The 21,092-nt window shown below is 38.0% G+C and overlaps 1 protein-coding gene across 5 annotated transcripts in view; it reads left to right on the top strand.

The window, feature by feature from the left end:
- Positions 1-21,092, top strand: part of TARBP1 (tRNA guanosine 2 -O-methyltransferase TARBP1) — an 84,481-nt gene that overhangs the window by 22,171 nt on the left and 41,218 nt on the right. For 4 of the 5 annotated variants that reach the window (XR_012091309.1, XM_007989828.3, XM_007989824.3 and 1 more), the window contains exons 10-13: positions 7,119-7,257; positions 9,099-9,198; positions 10,723-10,895; positions 17,368-17,465. Coding sequence is in view for 4 of the 5 variants with exons in the window: in XM_007989828.3 (XP_007988019.3) it covers positions 7,119-7,257; positions 9,099-9,198; positions 10,723-10,895; positions 17,368-17,465 (510 nt within the window). In the remaining variant the exon portion in view is untranslated. The remainder of the gene's footprint in view (positions 1-7,118; positions 7,258-9,098; positions 9,199-10,722; positions 10,896-17,367; positions 17,466-21,092) is intronic. The other variant, XM_007989826.3, reaches the window with a different exon arrangement.

Here is a 21,092-nt window from a genome sequence, read left to right as displayed (position 1 = left end):
TTCTTAATGAATTTCTGAGTAACCATTTATATAAAATATAATGATTGCTTTGTTATCTGTCAACAGAGACTTTGAAATATTGTATATTTGCTTTGAGTGGACTTAACTAATTCTGCTAAGATGCTTATGGAGAGGTGGGAGAGAGGAAAATGTTTGCAGTAGAGATAGACCTATTTAGAAGAAAATCTTTACTTGCTAGTGGGCAGATCTCAACTCTGGATGAGATGCATTAGGAATAATGATGATGTTAGACTCAAACACAGTAAGTGACACAAACTCCTCTTTCTCTTTTTTCTGTCATTGAATGGCTCCTTCCTCCCTGGCGTTGTCCAGTCCTTAACGTTTTGGTAATTCTGAGTTTGTTCTGACTTTTTGCATCCAATTCATCATGAAACCCTCCTGTCTCATAAACATCTTTCCTCTTCTCCATGCCCCACTGTGGCTCTAGCTCAGACCCTCCTCATGTGAAGCCCCTTGTGATGATGTCTTGTTGATGTTGCATCCCTGGCGTCCAGGCCTCTTACTATGCCACCCTTTTCCTCAGGACTCTTCAGGGCCAGCCTCCTCCCTCTTTTTGTAAACCACGGGATTTAGTTTATATGACTGAATTCAGTGCTTATTTGTTATGTATGTGGTTGAGTTCTGATCTTTGTCCCCTCTGGGTTATATAGTTTTTGAGAAATGAAGAAGGGGCAAATTGTGGCCTTTAAAAAATGGAGTTTTATTTTCTTGATGCATCTAATTATATAGAATTTAAAAAATGTGGAACCATATAAAGAAAATAGAAATGATCTGTAATGCCTACCATCAAACTAAATTCATATTTTTTTGTTTAGTTTTTAATTCTTTTTCTCTGTGAATATATGTATTATCTTACTTGCTTTCTCGTTATAGATAAGTATATGTGTATTTACAATAATACATACAATCTTTCTAAATATAGATTCAACTGTTTTAAATTTTATTTTTTGTATTCACATATATGTGAACATTTTAACATGTTGCTAGGTAATTTTTCAAGATGTAAAAATTCAGTTGATTATATCTTGTAAAATTTATTGAATTAGTTCCTTTTCTTGGACTTTGTTTCAAAGTTTTTGCTTTTATAAATAACATTGGGCTGGACGCAGTGGCTCGTGTCTGTGATCCCGGCCCTTTGGGAGGCTGAGGTGGGCAGATCACTTGAGTCCAGGAGTTCGAGACCATCCTGGCCAGCATGGCAAAACCCCGTCTCTAGTAAAAATGCAAAAATTATCCGGGCATGGTGCTGCGTTCCTGTAGTCCCAGCTGCCTGGGAGGCTGAGACAGGAGAATTGCTTGAACCCGGGAGGCGGAGGTTGCAGTGAGCTGAGATTGTGCCACTGCACTCCAGCGTGCACGACAGAGTGAGACCCTGTCTCAAAAAGTAAATAACATTGGGAGGAACTTATTCCTATATGTTTTCATTTATACCTGTTTTTTAGGATAAGTTCATAAAATTGAATTTTGCCATATTTCAACATTTTTAAGGTTCTTGATATAGATTGAGAGAGGTTTCAAAGTATGACAGTGGACATCCACTTTATCTACAGTGATACAATACCAAATGTATCAGCATGTTAAATTCTTTGCCACTTTGGTAGATGAAACACAGCATTTGGTGACTTTATTTGCATTATTCTGATGACAGTTTTTAAAAACATTTTTCATGTCTTTGTAGTATTTCTTTTGTGAATTGTCTATTATTGTCCTTTCCCCATTTTGTTTTGGGATTTTGACTCTGTCTCAAAAAACAAACAAACAAATGAAAAAATAAATAAAAGGGCATTGACAAGTTGTTATACCCATTGCAAATAATTTTTTTTTTTTTAGTTCCTTTTTAAAAAATTTTAGCTTTGCTCACTGAATGGGTAATGAATTTACGTGATTTGAAGATTAAAACTATTGGTCAGAAGTGTCTTATTATTGTTTTGCTCTTCTATCCTGCCTTGATCCTTATCCTACCCCACCCCATCCCTAAACAAAGGTGTTTTTGATATAGACTCTGCTTACTACCTTGCAAGTTTTCATTAAAATATGTATTCATAGTGATTTCTTTATCTCCATAGGCAAAGACCTTTCTTAGTCTTTTTTGTAAAGTAAAGCTTGCATAGTATTTTGTAAAGTAAAGCTTGCATAGTATTCCATCTGGTGGTTGTACCATTGTTTATTCAGCTTCTCCCATTGCCGAACTGTTGAGTTGTCCAATCTTGTGGCTTTTACAGACAATGCCACAATAAATGAATAGTTGGCAGGTACATCTGCAGAATGGAGTCCTAGAACTGGGATCAGTGGTCAGAGGTTGGGTGACTGTGCAATCTTTCTGGGGATTGCCCAATTTCCGTCCATAGTTTCCATATGGCTGCTGTAATAAATTACCACCAGCTTGGTGGCTTAAAATAACATACATTTATTGCCTTACAGTTCTGGAGGCCAGAAGCCTGGAATCCGTTTCACTGCTCTGCAATTAAGATTCTGGCTGGCCTGTGCTTCCGTGTAGGGGCGAGGCCGTTTCCTCATCTTCTGGAGCTGTATTGCTTGCATTTCTCGGCTCATGGTCCTTTCTCCATCTTCAGAACCAGCAGCCTGGCTTCTTGAGATCTCTGTTTCATCTTCATATCACATTCTTCTCTTCTGTTTCTGTGGCCAAATCTGCCTCTGCCTTCCTTTTATAAGGACACTTAGGATTACATTGGACCCCCTCAAATAATCCAGCGTAATGTCCGCATCTCAGAATACTTAATCTGCAAAGCTCCTTTTGCTGCATAAAGTAACATTCACAGGTTCCAGGGTTAGGACCTCGGTATCTTTGGGGCATAGCATTTCCTACCATAGCATTGCAGGAATTTCACAGGGTATGATAGTGCCTGTTGTGAAGCAGGATTTTTTACCAATCTGGAGGATGGGAAAGGGCATTTCAGTGTAATTATAATTTATCATTCTCTTATAGTTTGTAAGTTCGGGCATCTTTTCAGTTTCATTTTGATTTTTGATTTTGTTTAGTTTTTTTCCCAGTAGCTTTTTACTCTGAAAAAATTTTAAAAATTCTTAGAAGAATATAATGAACTCTCATGTACCCATCACCCACCATATATGGTCTTTTTTTTTTTTTTTTTTCTGAGACAGAGTCTCGCCCTGTTGCCCAGGCTGGAGTGCGTGATCTTGGCTCACTGCAACCTCTGCCTCCCAGGTTCAAACGATTCTCCTGCCTCAGTCTCCCAAGTAGCTGGGATTACAGGCACCCGCCACCATGTCCAGCTAATTTTTGTATTTTTAGTAGAGATGGGGTTTCACCATGTTGGCCAGGCTGGTCTCAAACTCCTGACCTTGTGATCTGCTTGCCTTGGCCTCCCAAAGTGCTGGGATTATAGGCGTGAGCCACCGCACCTGACTGGCCCATCTTTGACCTGGACCTCCTACTCTCCCTTCCTCTCCCAATTATTTTGAATCAAATCTTATCAAATCTTTTCATCTGTAAGTATTTGAGTATGTACTGCTAAAAGATAAGGAGTTTAAAGGGCTTAAAAATAAGCCCTTATCACACCTAAAAAAACTAACAATATTTTTGAAATTTATTTTATTTTTATTTGGTCAGATGTCCAATTTTGTTTGTTCGGGTATTCAAATAAAGCCTATTCACTGCAGCTAATAGGCATAGCTTTAAAATTGTGGACTGTAATCTGGCTGGAATTTATTTTGTTGTATGGTATGAGTTGTGAGGTTTAAAAGAGAAAATTCATGCAAAAATGCTGTAGGCTACCTTTAGCCCATATTAAATGTAAATATCTCCTATTACTAATAATGTCTTTTTGCCCTGGTTTAAGGGGTGAGGCGTTTGCCTGTTGTATTGTTTATTTGTTTTTAAGGAGCCAGCTGTTAGATTTCTTTGTCTGTTCCCCTTGATTTTTCGGTTCTGTGATGCATCGGTGTCTGTTTTCATCTTTGAGTCTCCTTTGGTTTGTTTTGCCTGTCTCCTGATGTCTTGGAGTCATTTGTTGAGAACTATGTATTGCACATCTCCCACAGGCCACGCACTGTGCTGAGTTTGGGAATACGGTGATCAGTGAGAGAAACACGTTGACTACCCTCAGGAAGCTTCTAGTTGGTGGTTTATAGCTGAATCCAGATCTCAGTTCTTTTTTGTTGGAAAGCACTTACATATATATGTGTGTGTATATATATATTTTAGTGTAAATTCGACTGTATCCTATAACTTTTGTACATAGTGTTCTCATTAGCTAAATATCTAGTTATTATGTTAAGTCATGTAAAGTCATTGATATTCAGTCTTTTTAAACCTGTAGAAATGGTTTTTTTTATGTAGCTCACTCTAAATAGTTTTTTAATTAATAGACTTTATTTTTTGAAACAGTGTTTGGTTTCCAGAAAAATGAAACAGAAAGTGCAGAGAGTTCTGACCAGGCATGGTGGCTCATGCCTATAATCCCAGCACTTTGGGAGGCCCAGGAGACCAGATCGCTTGAGCTCAGGAATTTGAGACCAGCCTCGGTAACATAGCGAGACCCTGTCTCAATATATTTTAAAAATAAAGTAATAATGTAAAAAAAAAAAAAAAAAGTACAGAGAGTTTCCACATACTCCCACACCACTCTTCCCATCCCTACATACAGTTTCCCCTATTGTTAACATTTTGTATCAAGGTGGGTCATTTGTTACAATTGATGACCCCCATATTGATTACTATTATTAACTAAAGGTCATAGTTCACATTAGGGTTCACTCTTCACATTGTACATTCCATGGGCTTTGACAGACATATCATACACAATAGTCTCACTGCCCCCAGAAATTCTCTGTGCTCTGCCTGTTCATCCCTCCTTTCCCCCAAACCTTGGCAGCTGATCTTTTTACTGTCTCTAGTTTTGTCTTTTCCATTATGCCACATAGTTGGACTTATACAGGACATGGCCTTTTCAGATTGGCTCTTCTACTTAGTAATATGCATTTAAGGTTCCTTCTTGTGTTTTCGTGGCTTGATAGCTCATTTTTTTTTTAATGCTGACTAAGACTTCATTATCTGGATGGACCACAGTTTATTTATCCATTCACCTACTGAGGGACACCTTGGTTGCTTCCAGGTTTTGGCAGTTGTGAGTAAAACTACTGTAAACATCTTTGTGCAGGTTTTTGTGTGGACATAACTTTTCATCTTATTTGGGTAAATCCCAAGGAGCACAGTTGCCAGATTGAATGATAAGATTCTGTTTAGTGTTATGAGAAATTGCCAAGCTGTCTTTCGAATTGTACTAGTTTGCATTCCCACCAGCAAAGAATGAGAGTTCTTACTGCCCCACATCCTCTTAGCATTTGGTTTGTCAGTGTTCTGGATTTTAGCCCCTCCAATAGCTGTATAGTGGTGTCTTACTGTTTTAATTCCCAATTCCCTGAACATAGATGATACTGAGCATTTTGTATATGCTATTTACCATCTGTATGCCTTCTTTGGGGGAGGTGTCCAGTTCTTTTGCAAATTTTTAAATTAGGTTGTTTGTTTTCTTATGATGAGGCTTTAAAAGTTCTTTGAATACTTTGGATACCAGTCCTTTATCAGATATGTGTTTTGCAAATATTTTCTCTCAGTCTGTGGCTTGTCCTTTCATTCTCTTTATGTGTCCACATAGATTTTTGAGACTTGTATTTTAATGGGGAATCAAGGGAGTCTGCCTACCCAGAGACTGCCATTTAAATGTCATTTTAAACCATAAGTCTGACATGAAAACTCTTTGAAGGGAAAATATTCTGAATTTTATGACAGATTTGATAGAGGGAAAGAAAAATATCAAATATGAATTAGAGTTTAGTTGTCAAAAATAATTTTGGTACAGCAGAATCATGCCTGTGGAAATACAAGCTTTGAAAAGCCTCACATATTTTACAGTAATAATTAGGAAACGTAGTCTGGCCAGTTTTAGAGGAATACAAAGAAAAGTGTATACTGTTAGAAGATAAATACCGGCTGACCTCACTGTTAGACAGATAATATCTTAAGATTATCCGACTTGATAAAGACTTACACAGAACAGCCTCCTCTAGTGTTATTGACCTGCTCACTCATTATACCTGTGTGGTGTCTTTTAGTCCTGACCACTTCATTCATCCAGAGTCATTCATCCGTTTCGTCTTTGGTCGAATGGTGTATTCTTCCTTTGCCTCCTTGTAGTAAACTTTGGATAACCCTAATGGACACAAAAAATAATTTTTCAAAAATGCTTACTTTTTAGAAAGACTCATTTCATTATTATTTTCTTCATATTTAAACTCAGTTATTGAATTTGCTTATTAAGACAGATATTATAAAAAGGAAATTGAGAACATATTTAGATTTTAAAACAAAAGTTTGACCATTACATGTGACCAAAGATGAGTCGTGAAATTATGTGACTTTTATTTGCAAACCTTCTAAGAGATGTAATGGAGACGGCCTTGGACAGTGTTTCTCTTTTAAATTAATAAACAGTATTTTAATATGCGTGTATGATAGAAAATAAACTTGTAAGGAGGGTAGGAACTTTGATTATAACTTAATTTTCAAATTCTACCTTCTCTCAACGATAAAACTTCTTGTTTTAGCATGTGAAGCTGGAAGAAGTTTTAGTTGAAGGTTGTAATTTGTTTTATGTAATGCTTTATTTTTTATAGAGATCTTTACCTCATTAAAATGTACATTTTATATAAGGTATGTTAGAATTTCTTGCCTGTTAATGAAGTTTATACATTCTTTGAAGGAGATTAGAAAACACACACACATATATGTGTGTGTATCTATGTCACATATATATGTATATATACACCACATATACGTATATATCACACATACATCACACATATAGTACATATATGTATGTATCACATATATATCATATCACATATATAACATACATATACACACACATACATATATACGCACAGTTTTTTGTTTTTACTGTCTGTGGAACTCAAGTATGCTAGTAAATGGTTTATTACTTTGTATTCAATTATTTAAATTCAGTTTATTGTGAAATAAAATTGGTTTAAGGAGTTTAGAAACCCTTTGTTCGGTTAGGTTTTTAAAATAAAGTAATAACTGTTTTCTCTTCCAGCTGTGTGACTGGCTACGTGTTAATGAAAGCTATTTTAAGCCATCCCCAATGTGTGGCTCCATTGGACTTCACAAGACATCTTTAAATGCTTATGTGAAGAGCCTTATTCAAGAGTATGTTAAGTCATCTGCTTGGGAAAGTAAGTCTGCAATCATTTTTATGGATTGATATAACCAAAATATTTTAAAGAACTTTTAACTAGTTTTTCAGACCAAGAGTTAGGCTTTATGAAATATATGATGATTTATGGATGCCAAACTTGTATTTCAGTAAAATAATGTGGAAAAAATGGAAAGATACTGTCTTCTAACTTGTCTTAATACTTTATCTCTTCTGAGACTTGAGATTTTAAATTACTTTATGTTTAAGGAAGCTAATAAGTTGCCAGAGTTAAGAAGTGGACACAAAGTAATATATTTATTCTACAGTTACTGGGTCCCTGTGAACTAGATACTGCAGATATGGCTTTGGAGCCTCTGTAGTGGAAATATGTGCATTGGAAATATGTGTTTATCTTTTTCGTTTTTAAAGCACTACGTTTAGTATGAACTGATTATGAAAAACAATTTTAAACAAAAGCTGTGTTTAAAAGGATAGTTTTGTTACTTTCTTTTTCAGCAGATACTTTGCAACATCAATTTTACAAAAATCCTTTCTTTGAGGAAATACGTAAGACATTAGAGAAGCACTCTTAACAGATTCATTAATTAGGATTCTTTTTACATTCCTAATGCTTCCTTTTCATTAAAGTCATTGGTGATAATTTAGGAAAATTGCATCTTCGAATTTAACATGTCTTAAATTTGCTAGCTGTGTCTCACACAAAGTCATTTTCATCTCCTGGTTTCTCTAAGCTGACCATGGACTAGGTCTTAAATGATGAGATAATTATCCTTCCAAAATGCATGAGTTTATGCTTCTTCGAACATTTGTCTTTTGTGTTTTTAGTCTTTTTTGGTCTGTCCGTGTCTAGTAAATGTCCTGTGCTGTTACATTGGAAGATTGTTTGAAGTAAATATGTTAGTCCCTACTAAAGTGGACATCCACTGGGGGGTCAGATAGAGGCCTGAGAGGCCATGGCCTTTGTGTCTTCATTTAATCTCATTGCTGGTCACATTTTAGGGAAGACTCATTTCAGCTGAAATACTAGAATTGCCTCTTACCGAGTTACCTTGCATCTACTGTTGCTTCCTCTGCAATACCTTTTCCACATGGTACCTAGATACATCTTTTCAAAATACAAATTTTGATCTTAGACATTTTTCCTCCACTTCTTTGTTTAACCTTCGGTGGCTTCCTGTTGCCTTTAGGGCAGAGACAAAGGTCCTCTGCATGGCCTGCAAGGTTTTCTGGTCTCTCTTCTGCCTGTTTATGCCACTTCAGTTTTTGCTACTCCCTGTCACGTAGTGCACACCTGAGCATACTTCTGTTTTCTGGAATGTGACATGCCTCCTTCTGCCAGAAGACCTTTGATATGCTCTTCCTTCTGTCTAGAAAGTTCTTATGTCCCTTCATCTTTCCTCTTGAGTTGTCACACTCAGCCCAATTGTCATTTCTTCAGGAAAACTTCCTCTTACTCTCCAGATAAGGGCACATCTTCCTAGTGTAGACTCCACTAGCACCATTTACTTCTCCTTTATAGCCCTCACTATAATTGCAATTTTCTATGTATTTATTCTTTGATTAATGCTTTTCTCCTGTACACTGAATTCCATGAGCACAGGAACCACTGTGTCTGCAGCACCCAGGTAATTGCATGGCATGTAGCAGGTACACAAATTTGTTTTTTGTTCATGTGAAATAGATATGTATAATAATGAGCCATGCTGTAGGGTGTTCTACTGTATTTCATCTCAGTTGTATTTCTCTCATAATTTAATAAGGCATAATCATTTAGTGGGGTTTTTTTTTTTTTTTTTGAAGCATCATCCTTGAAGGATTTTGTTAATGCTTTGCAAACATTAACTATTGTTATTTAAGCAGGAGAAAACTGCTTTATGCCTGATTGGTTTGAAGCCAAGCTTGTTTCTTTGATGGTCTTGCTGGCTGTGGATGTGGAAGGAATGAAGACTCAATATAGGTAATTGTTTCTATAATTGAAAAGAAAGCCATTTAAAAAAATCCTGATCAGAATTATGATGTGTATTCAGATTTTTGAATGATTGAAGTGAGTTGATCACAAGGTATTAAGGGAGGGTACTAGAACATTCACAGTATACCGAAGAAATGTTTAAAGTTAATAACAAATAGGAATAAGGGCATATTAGTGCTTTTAAATTGGTAAATTAAATGTTAAACTTAACAATTTAATGTTAATTAGATGGCTGGGCGCGGTGGCTCACGTCTGTAATCCCAGCACTTTGAGAGGCCAAGGCGGGCAGGTCACCTGACATCAGGAGTTTGAGGCCAGACTGGCCAACATGGTGAAACCCTGTCTCTACTAAAAATACAAAAATCAGCCGGGCTTGTTGGCACATGCCTGTAGTCCCAGCTACTAGAGAGGACAAGGCAGGAAGCTCACTTGAACCGGGCGGCGGAGGTTGCAGTGAGCCAAGATCGTGCCATGGCACTCTAGCCTGGACCACAGAGTGAGACTCTGTCTGCAAAAAATTTAATGTTAAATTAGAGAAGATTAAAAAACAATATACAATAATCACTGGTTTTATATCAGAATATTAGAACTGGATTACAAGATTCCAGTGTAAGTTTAGGTAAAGAGATTTACTGGATTTGACTCCTTTGTACAATATATAATCTAAAAAAATAGTAATAAAGATAAAACAATCTTATAACGGTCTTACTTATATTTTGTGAGAATGGAAGCAGCTCAGTTTTCACTAGATTATAGTTTTGCAATAAGCAGCATCCTTAGGTAGATCCGGTAGGATATTTGCATGGTATACAGTAAATTTGATTTACACCGAATCTCTTTTCTAGACAAAGATTTTGTACTGAAGTTGGTTACCTAGCCTGGGAAAATAAGTGAGACCCCGTCTCTACAAAAATTAAAAAATTAGCCGGGCATGGTGGCTCACACCTGTGGTCTCAGCCTCTTAGGAGGCTGATGTGGGAAGATTGCTTGAGCCTGGGAGGTTGAGGCCACAGCGAGCTGTGATCACACCGTAGCACTCCAGCCTGGGCAACAGAGTGAGACCCCATCTCAAAAAAAAAAAAAAAGTCGGTTTTAACAGTTTTTAATAAATCCTTAGTTGTTTTTGTTTGTTTGTTTTGGATTTTTAAAAACATGTTCTATTTCCTTGACTAACTTATGTTTGTTTTGGTTTTATATTTTTGTATTATGGGAGCAGGGGCTCATCAATTTAATTTACACATAAATTGGGTATAGGATTTCCTTCCTGCTGGTGCCTGGCATTGAGGACGCTGGTTCTTCCCTGTGCTTTCTTTAGTGAGTCGCTCGCTACACTCATGGGAAAGCACAGACCAGAAGATGAGTCCTCATAGCTGCTGGTTGTCTGAGTCTTTCATGAGAGTAACTTTGTCTAATTGGATCCGTTAGCTAACCAGTTTTCACCCAATTATAGGCGGGAAGCAATTTGCTGATGCTTTTGAAATGGTTGATTTTGGCATGTCTTTTAATGTCTAGTGGAAAGCAGAGAACAGAGAATGTATTGCGGATATTCTTAGATCCTCTTCTGGATGTGCTTATGAAGTTTGGTACCAATGCCTACATGCCCTTGCTGAAGACTGACAGATGCCTCCAGTTGCTGTTGAAGCTGTTGAACACATGCCGGTTGAAAGGTTCCAGTGCCCAGGATGGTGAGGATACGTTGTTTCTCTTGGTGTCTTGCTTGATGCCGCATTGGTATTTAGAGTGAGAAGAAATTTCTGACTTTTTAAAATAGAAAACTTAACTCAGTAAATAATTTATTGAGAATCTCCCAGTGGCGCTGGGGATACAGTGTTGAAGGAGCAACCATCTGTTCTCCTGAGTTGACATTCTAGTGGTTTACATGCGTTGGTTACTATAATGTAATTTCATTTGCTTTTTAGAAAAATTTATGCGTGCTTATTGATTTCCAGACCATTTTAAATGGTCGCTATTTTGTATATGTTTAAGCAGGATCCATTTCTGATTGCCACTCTGCTAAAGCATGAGAGTGGCAGCGATTTTATAATTACTTGTTTTTAAATATGTTCATCTTTGAGTACCTTTTAAGTAGAAAATACTTCACAGAGAAAGTTAGTGATAATAGGTAGAAGCACTGAGCTCTTTCTTCTCTCCTTAAACTAAGGTATATAAAACAGCAGTTGAAAACCCGTAGACATCAGAGATCAGAGTAGTGACAGGTGAACCTCCCACTCCTTCCTGTCCAGTGTCATTTGCAGTTTTAGAAATTTCTTATTTAAAAATTCTAGAGGAGCATTAGTATTAGGTTAAACCTGAGAATAAAATTGATATGATTATATTTTAATATATGCTTATGAAATATCCTTTTTTTTTATAATGATAGTAGCAGAACCAAATGCTGTGAAAATACAGTAAATTTTTAGAAGACTTTCAACTCCTTAAGGGCATAGATTTGAATTCATTGGAGCTGTCCTGATTGTTTACTCCTATGCTCAGTGCTTTCAGTGTAGAACTGGCTTACACGTGCCCTTGAAAAATGGCCATAATTTTGGATACAAGCAAAACAATATGTGATATGTAAGTTATATGTAAGTTAGGATGCAAAGTAATTAAACACCTGTGTACTCACATGCAGCCTAAGAACAAATTTACCTGTGTAGTGCCCTCCTGTTACTCTTTGTCTTCCTGTTTTGACTTTTATTACATCCATGCATTTTTAGAAAAGGATTTTTAGCACATATATAGATATTTCTCAACAAGATATTATTTTTTTAACTACTTTATTGAGGTATGATTGACATGTTAAAAGGCTTTACATATTTAATGTATGCAACTTGATGAATTTGGGGATAGGTACCCGTGAAACCATCACCACCATCAAGGCCATAGACGTATCCTTCACCTCCCAAAGTTTCCTCCTGCTCCTATTATTATTACTCTTTGTAATAAGACTTAACCTAAGATCTTCCCTCTTCTCAAATTTATGAGTTAGAGATAGAAACTTGGGAGTCATTAACATACAGGTGGTATTTGAAGTCGTGAGACTGGATGAGAGTGCTAGGGTAGCAAGTGTAGATGGAGAAGGGGTCAAGTACCTTGGGGACACCAATGCTAGAGGTTAGGGAGGTGAAGAGGAACAGCAGAGGATACCTAGGGGAATTCATAGCCAGAGAGGAGGAAAACCAGGAAGCCAGTGAAGAATGTGTTTCCTGAAGGAGGGCAGGATCCCACACCAGAGGCTACTGATGCCCTGACGGAAGGACTGGGAATTGACCATCCAATTGAGCAACGTGGAAATCAGCAGCGACCTCGACGGAAGCAATCTGGGGCAGTGGTGGGGGCCACTCAGGGAGAGAAATGAAAATCGTAAAATAGCAAGTTTTTTGTGTGGAGGGGCAGAGGAATGGGGCCGTTGGTGGTGAGGAACGAGAAGTTGCTTGTTTCCTTAAGAGGTGAATATAACCATGTGTATGTGCTGTTGGAAATGATTTCACTGAGGGAGGTTTTGAAGACATAAAGGGGTGGTATTTGCTGACTGGCATCCAAGCATAGGTGAGAGTGTATGGAATCCAGGACACAAGTGGTTCTAGAAGGTTCCAGAAGGAGCACTGATAGAGATAGGTACAGGTGGGTGGATATAGGAGGTCGTAGAAGTTCTTTTCTAATTTATTCTGGTTTTTTAAGGAAAGAGGAGATAGAGTGAGGGTGGGGGTGGAAGTGTTGGCAATGTGAGGACAGGGTATAAGCATCTGTCTGGGAAGGAGGCTTTGTGAGTGCTCTAAGGCAATGCTGTAGGATTGCTGGGCTTGCTGAGCGCGCCCCTGAGGTTGCGATCGTGAATCCACAGTGACGGCATCCGGACGGCTGTGTTTTCCTCCAGCCTGTGATGTGCAATACCACTTTACTGTGCCTAATCAGATGAGATTCAGGGATTGCCGTTCTGCAGATACAGTTTTTGTAAAATGATGTTTCCATGATTATATGTTTAATCTGCAATAACTGTATAATGTTTATTTTTAAATTTGAGGAATCATACTTTTAGTTACAATACAGCTTCCCTTTCATTACACTGGATTATATGAGCCTTCAGTAATTATTACTGCTTCTGTCCTCACTGATGGCTGAATTGGTCACTGTGGTGGGCTGGTCTTCTTTGCTGAGTCTCACTTTTTTTGTGGGAGTAATCTCTTGTCTATTGGAACTTTTCTTCCTGACATAGCTTTTTATACATAGTTTTACACATAGATAGTTTTATACATAAAGTTTACATTTTCACTGTGTGTAAGTGTATAGTTCTGTGACAGAGAGTACATCCACACTGTTGTGTAGCCATCACTATCATCCATCTCCAATTTCCCTCTTCCTGAACTGGAACTCTGTACTCGTCAAACACTAATTCCCCATTTTCCTCTTTCCCCAGGCCCTGGCAGTCACCATTCTGCTTTCTGTCTCTATGAGGTTGACTCCTCTGGGTACGTCCTAGACGTGGAATCATACAGCATTTGTCCTTTTGTGTCTGACTTATTTCACTGAACATCGTTTCTTCTGGGTTCATCCATATTGTAGCATGTATCATACTTTGATTCCTTTAAAAAGCTGAATAGTATTCTGTTTTTTGGCTAGATTATATTTAGTTATCCATTCTTCTGTTGATGAACAATGGGATTTTTTTCACCTTCTCTTTTGTGAATAATGCTGCTGTGAACATGGGTGTACAAATGTCTGTCTGAGTCCCTGCTTTCAATTCTTTTGGAAGTGGGATTTCTGTATCATATGGTAATTCTGTTTCAGTTTTTGAGGAACTGCCATACACTTTTCCACAGTGGCTGAACCATTTTACGTTTGCACCAGTAGTGCAAAGGGTTCCAGTTTTTCCACATCCTCTCTGACACTCGTTAACGGGCTTTAAAAAATAATAGCCATCCTAATGGGTATAAAGTGCTACTTCATCATGATTTTGACTGTGATCACGTTTTGACCAATTCTGGTACCACTTCTTTTGGGATTCAGTTTACTACTACAGATTATACGAGGCATAGGGAAGGAAACCAAACCATAATTTTTTTTTTTTTCTTGAGACGGAGTTTCGCTCTTGTTGCCCAGGCTGGAGTGCAATGGTACGATCTCAGTTCACTGCAACCTTTGCCTCCCAGGTTCAAGTGATTCTCCTGCCTCAGCTTCCCGAGTAGCTGGGGTTACAGGCATGCGCCACCATATCCAGCTAATTTTGTATTTTTAGTTTCTCCATGTTGGTCAGGCTGGTCTCGAACTCCCAACCTCAGGTGATCTGCCTGCCTCGGCCTCTCAAAGTGCTAGGATTACAGGCATAAGGATTATAGGCATGAGTCACTGTGCCTGGCCCCAAACTATAATTTTTGTTCGGGCTTGAACTTTTGCCCACAGTTTGTATATTGTGACAGGGTGTTAAATTCAGAGATGTGGCAGTGACCAGGGGATGTGCCTTGAGGGTGAGACAGAGGCTCTTTTGTATTGTGGTAATTAAGAGGAACCCCTGGGGTAGGGATGATAATATTGGTTGCCTTGCAGGCAGCTACTTTTCTTCATATCATTTTGTTCTCTCTTCTCCAAGGCCTAAGCTTTCCCTTAAAATCTCAAATTTATTTTAATTGAATGAGTTTGGTTGTATACAAGGAAAATAAAACTATTTTATGCTATTAATGTGAGTTTGATATTTAAAGAGTTGACTGTATATATAGGAAAACGAAAAGGCAGAAAGAGTAGTATGGAATATGGAAAATAAGAGTATTCTGTTTTTCCCATATTCATTGGTTATAGTTTTAAATATTTTAATAAAGCTTTTTACTTTCCAATCATTTGCTGGTGGCTTCTTGACCTGGCAAGTGACTCATGAGATACTCCAGAGGCCATATAATATAGCCCGTGGGTAACATGAAAATTTAAAATTAATTTTTAATATGTGTAATCTCTTAATGAACACTTCTCAGAGTGATAGATACAGCATTTTGTGAGGTGTCTATTAAATCTTCTGCCTAGTTAGTCCTTTGTCAGATACGTGGTTTGCACATATTTTCTTCTTGTCTGCAGCTTATCTTTTCAGTTTCTTAATAATTGTGTCTTTTGCAGAACCAAGTTTTTATTCTGATGAAATCCAGTTTATTTTTGTTTTATGGATCATGCAGTAGGTATTATGACTGAGAACTCTGCCTTAGCCCCAGGTCATACAGGATTTCTCCTTAGTTTATTATTGTACTTTTAGATTTATGATATATTTAGGATTAATTTTTAAGGTGTAAGGTTTAGGTCAAAGTTAGTTTTCTTGCCTTCAGGTGTGTGGTTGCACCAGCACCATTTGTTGGAGAGCCTGGGTATCCTTTCTCTGTTGAATTGTTTTGTACTTTTGTCAAAAATTAATTGGCCGTGATGGAAACAATCGAAAGTAGATGGGTAGATGAATGGATAATATGTGGTTTATACATATTCAGCCATAAAAAGGAATGAAGTAGTAATACATGCTACAACATGAATAAACCTTGAAAATGTTATCATAAGGTGATCACTAAAGATCACATATTATATGATCTCATTTAAATGAAGTGTCCGGAATAGGCAAATCTATAGAGACAGAAAGTAGACTGGAGTCGCTTAGGGCTGGGAAAAAACAGGGGTTAAGGGCCTGATGATTTAAAGGGTATGAGATTTCTCTTTGTGGTGATGAAATGTTCTAATGTTGACTGTGGTGATGGTTGCACATATCTGTGACTGTACAAGAAACCATTGAATTAGATACCTTTAATGGGGGAATTGAGTGCTCTGTGAATTCTGTCTCAAAAAATTGTTTACAAATAATTAATTTGGCTGTATTGGTATTGGCGTAATTCTGGACTCTATTCTGTTCTTTTGATCTAAGTGTTTATTCCTTTGCCAATACCACAAGGTTTTGGTTACTGTAGATTTATAGTAAGTCTTAAAATAGGTAGTGTGGTTCTTTCAAATTCTTTTTTGTCCCAAAATATTTTTAGCTATTCTAGTTCCTTTACCTTTCCATATAAATTATATCATCAACTTATATGTACCTACAAAAAAAAAGTCCTGCTGGGATCTTGACTGGAATTACATTAAATACATAGATCAGTTTGTGGGGAATTGCTTTCTTATGCTGAAACTTTTGATGCATGAATATGGTATTTCTGTACATTTATTTATTTAGAGACAGGGTCTCAGTTTGTCACCCAGGCTGGAGTACAGTGGTGCAATATCAGCTCACTGCAGCCTCCACCTCCCATATTTCAAGCAATCCTGCTGCCTCAGCCCCCCGAGTAACTGGGACTGCAGGCGCTCACCACCATGCCTGGCTAATTTTTGTATTTTTAGTAGAAATGAGGTTTTGCCATGTTGTCCAGGTTGGTCTCAAACCCCTGACCTCAGGTGATCTGCCCACCTCAGCCTCCCAGAGTGCTGGGATTACAGGTATGAGCCACCGCGCCTGGCCCGTCTCTACATTTACTTAGGTTGTCTTCGATTTTTTTGGTCAGAGTTTTATAGTTTTCAGCATATAGATCTTACACAGGTTTTGTAAGATTTATAACTGTTTCTTTTGAGGGGAAGCTACTGTAATTGATAGTTTTAAAATTTTCAATTTTTAACTGTATGTTACCAATATATAGAAATATGATTGATTTTCGTTTGTTGACCTTGTATCCTGTGACCTTGCTGAAGGACTTATTAATTCTAGGAGTTTGTTTGAAGGTTCGTTGGTCATTCCCTGACCAGAAAGCTGGCGCCCATTCTGCTGCCCACCTTGTTGACTGCTTCTGCATCTGGTTACAACTGGGAGGCGGACCAGAGGGAGAAACATTAGTCTCTCTGAATCCACCTGCTATTTTTTCCTTGTCGAGTTTTCAAAGAGCTGCTTCGTGCATTCTGTCCAGGGTTCATAGCTGTGTTCAGTGGTGGAGGGAAGAGTGTCCCTGGTCCATTCTACCTACAGCTGGGACTCCTAAGTAACTTAAGGTTAAGTATAGCTTTCCCCGTGGGGCGAATAATGATTATATTATTGCAGTTTATTTTTGGCAAGTGATTCATGTGCTTAGCCCAGTTGTACATTTACTAGAATATTTGGCGTGTTTTGTACCAAAGAACTGCTATCATTTTAATTGCATGTGTTTTTCCCCCATACAGATGAGGTGTTTACTGTTCTTCAGAACTTTGTCATGTCTACTACAGAGAGCATTTCTGAATTTATTCTCAGACGACTTACTATGAATGAACTAAATAGCGTAAGTATTCATTGGAGTAACTTTCATTTCTTTCATTCTTTTCACCAATATTTCAATGATCACTGACACTGTATTAAATTGAAAAGAAAAATTAATTTTCTCAAGAAACGGTCTTAAGAAGCAGCAGAAAAAAACTTAGACTTTGGAGTCTTCTAGTTCCAATTCCGTCTGTATTGTTAGCTATGACCTTGGGCAAGTTACATAGATCTTCTGAGCCTCACCCCATTTACATCCAAGGGTTTGGAGAGTTTCAAATGATGTAACATATTTGAAGTACTACACACATTCAGTGCATTTTGGGGCCCATGTCCCGAGATATTGATGTGGCAGGTTTGAGACCGGACCCTGAGTGGGGGTGCGTGTGTTAAGAATCCATCAGTGATTCTTAAATGCAGTTAGTTTTTAGGTATAGAGGATGCTCTGTGACAAGCTGTCTTCTCTCTCTCTAGACTGTACATAATTGTTCTTTTAGGACATCTAAACAAGCTTTTCCCCTTAAAGAATACCTTGAAAATACCAGTTCTGATATGTCTGTTAATTTTTTGTTTGTTTGTTTAAAATCTCTGGGGACAAATGTTGAAATAATTTGAATGCTTTTAAATACTCAATTAAATATTAATACATTTGTTTGACAGCTTACGCAGGTATGAAAATATGAAAATACAAGTATTCGACTGAAAGACTTGAGATTTTATTATAGAAAGGCAAGGAAACTATTATGAAAATCTCTTTGGAGTGGGGAATATTTATCTCTGTCTTCCTTAATGTTTGTCAAGCAGTCATTAATATGAATTCTAGTACACCTAAATTTTTAAGAAGTCATTTATTTATTTTTAATTGTTGTGGGTACATAGTCGGTGTATGTATTGAACCAAGAAGTCATTTAAATATCTAAGTAACTTTAAAATTTAAGTTTTGCTCCAATACCACTTTTTATCTTCAGTATTATTTTTACCTTTTTATATGGGAAATTTCCAAACATATATAAAAGAAGTTTAATGACCCTCCCTTATGCTTATATGATGCCCCATTATATAACATGTTTTTGTTTGTTTGGATTTTGAAGCTAAATATAGCTTAAAGGGAAAGCTTGATGTTATTTTATCTTTTAGATGCAAAGATTTTAAAAAGTAATTCCATATATGATAGTTTTAAATTGTTTTGAAAAAGCCATTCTTTAATAAATTAATTAGAATTTCCAATTAAGTACGTTTGTTTAGTAGCTTAGAGTTTAATGCAATTCTCTTCCAACACTTTCCGCTGTCAGCAGTGTGCTGGTCAGTGTTTAATGACTGACTCTAGGGGAAAAAAGAGCCTGCCTCTGTAGTATTTACCAATTTCTACGGCCGATTTCAACCTACCAATGTGAGGCCATTGAGTTGGAAAGAGAGATGACCTTCGGTCTTTGCACTGCAGCTGCTACGCCACTGCCTGTCTTAGTTCACAGAGGAAATAGCGGCTGTCCGGCTGGAATGCTCAATTTCCAGTTGCCAGATGTATGGACTTAGGCTATATGCTCACCCACACCTGAATCCATCCTCCCTGTTTTCCCTTTGTTACAAGAGAGTAAGGAAATTGGGCTTTCATCCGTTTCCATTTTCTTAAGCATTTTACACTATTGATTATCTTCTTTCTTTCTTGTGTTTTCAACGACTGCTTTTCCCCTGAATTCTTTTCATGAGCATTTTAACAGGTTTGAGGGTCCCTCATTTTATTTATTTATTTATTTTTTACTTTTCTGAGATGGAGTCTTGCTCTGTCACCCAAGCTGTGGTGCAGTGGCCCGATCTCGGCTTAGTGCAGCCTCCACCTCCCGGGTTCAAGTGATATCCTGCCTCAACCTCCCGAGTAGCTGGGATTACGGGCGTACACCAACATGCCTGGCTGATTTTTGTATGTTTAGTAGAGATGGAGTTTCACTATGTTGGTCAGGCTGGTCTTGAACCCCTGACCTCAGGTGATCTGCCTGCCTTGACCTCCCAAAGTGCTGGGATTACAGGCGTGAGCCACTGCACCCAGCCAAGGGTCCCTCATTTTAAAAGAACCCTCTCTCAATTTCATGTTCTCTTCTAGCACCCTATGTCCTTCTCTTTAAGCAGATGCAATTTAATTCTAAGTTGGCTTTATCTTTGTTACAACACAGAAATGACTCTCGCTAAAGTTGTCAGCGACTCTTTGTCATAAACTTAATGGATACTCTCCAAACTGTATTTTTCTTGATTCTTTTGTTCCAGTGGACACTGCTGACCACCTCCCGCTTGAAGCGCTGCTTAACTTCTATGATGTCGTTCTCTCATGCTTCTCCTTACCCCAGCCCCTGCATCTTTCTGGCCATTATTTCTATTTTTTCTTTGAATGTCCATTCTCTGCTTCCTAACCTTTGAAGCCAGAGCTCTTTAAAGCTTGGCCCTGTCCCCTTCTTTTCTCTTTCTCTCCCCTGTCACTTGATGATCTCATCTACATCCCCAGCTTCAGTTCTGCCAGGGACCCTCAAATCTCTGTCTCCGCCTCAGACCACCCTTCTGAGCTTAACACCCTCAGTCGCTTGCTCTCTGATGGCGTCCGTCAAATTTCTCACACTGTTCAAAACTGACCCCTCATCATCATTCCTACAGGAGGTTCTCCAGGTCACTGTCGCAGTGAATGTCCCACTATCCCGCCAGTTTCTTAAGCCAAAAACTTAGGAACCCTCCCTGGTACCTTCATCCCTCACTCCTGCCCTTTTGTTCAGTCTTGTAATTGTTACCTTCTGCCTGTACTGTATCCTAGCACCTGGCAAAGTGCTAGGCATCCAGTGGTTGCTCAGTAAAAACTGATGAAATTACTTCCCGTGTGCTTTCTATGTGCCATAGGAGGCCTCTTCTGGTATAGTAATAATATATTAATATAGTAATAGTTTCTCCCATTGATACCTTCAGAAACTCTGATGGATAAATATTACTATCTCCATATTATGGACAAGGACAAGGTTAGGCAATGACTGTGCATTCAGCACAATTATGGCACATTTCACAATTGAGTCATCCATCTCCCCACCCGGATTATGAGACCTTAACACAATAAGGCTTAGTAATGAAGAGTTAAATGACGTGTCCTATGTCGCAGGGCTAGTGCATAGTAGATCTGAACCCATTTTTTTCTGGGTTTATGAGTCAAAAAGTTTGCATTTAATGCTGTCCCTCTTACTGGCTCTGAGCTATTGGGCAAGTTGTTTAACTTCCCTGAAACTTAGTTGTCTTACGAAAGTGGGACAGTGATCTTTTTTGTGAGAAGTGATTTTTGTAAACAATGGAAGTAGTCATCGCTATAACCATTATCATTATTATTTATGATGTACTAGCCCTGGGACGTAAGAATTGGTAGATGGTAGTTTCTGCTATCTAAGGTCTCCCTCATAGGTGGGGAGACAGATGACTCAATTGTGAAATGCACCGTAATTGTGCTGAATGCACAGTCACTGTGTAAGCACAGAGAAGGAAGTCCTTAGCTCTGGGAGGACTATGGAAGGCTGCTTGGAGAAAAGAACTTATTTTCTCATCAGTGTAGTTGTTGTGGTCTTTTAAGTAAACTTTTCCTGCCTGAAGGCTTGTGGTTTTGTGAAAATCGTGAATCTTGCTTGTACCCATA

The sequence above is a fragment of the Chlorocebus sabaeus genome, chromosome 25 (genome assembly GCF_047675955.1).
Source record: "Chlorocebus sabaeus isolate Y175 chromosome 25, mChlSab1.0.hap1, whole genome shotgun sequence".
NCBI lineage: Eukaryota > Metazoa > Chordata > Mammalia > Primates > Cercopithecidae > Chlorocebus > Chlorocebus sabaeus.
This window is presented reverse-complemented; position numbering and strand designations above follow the sequence as displayed.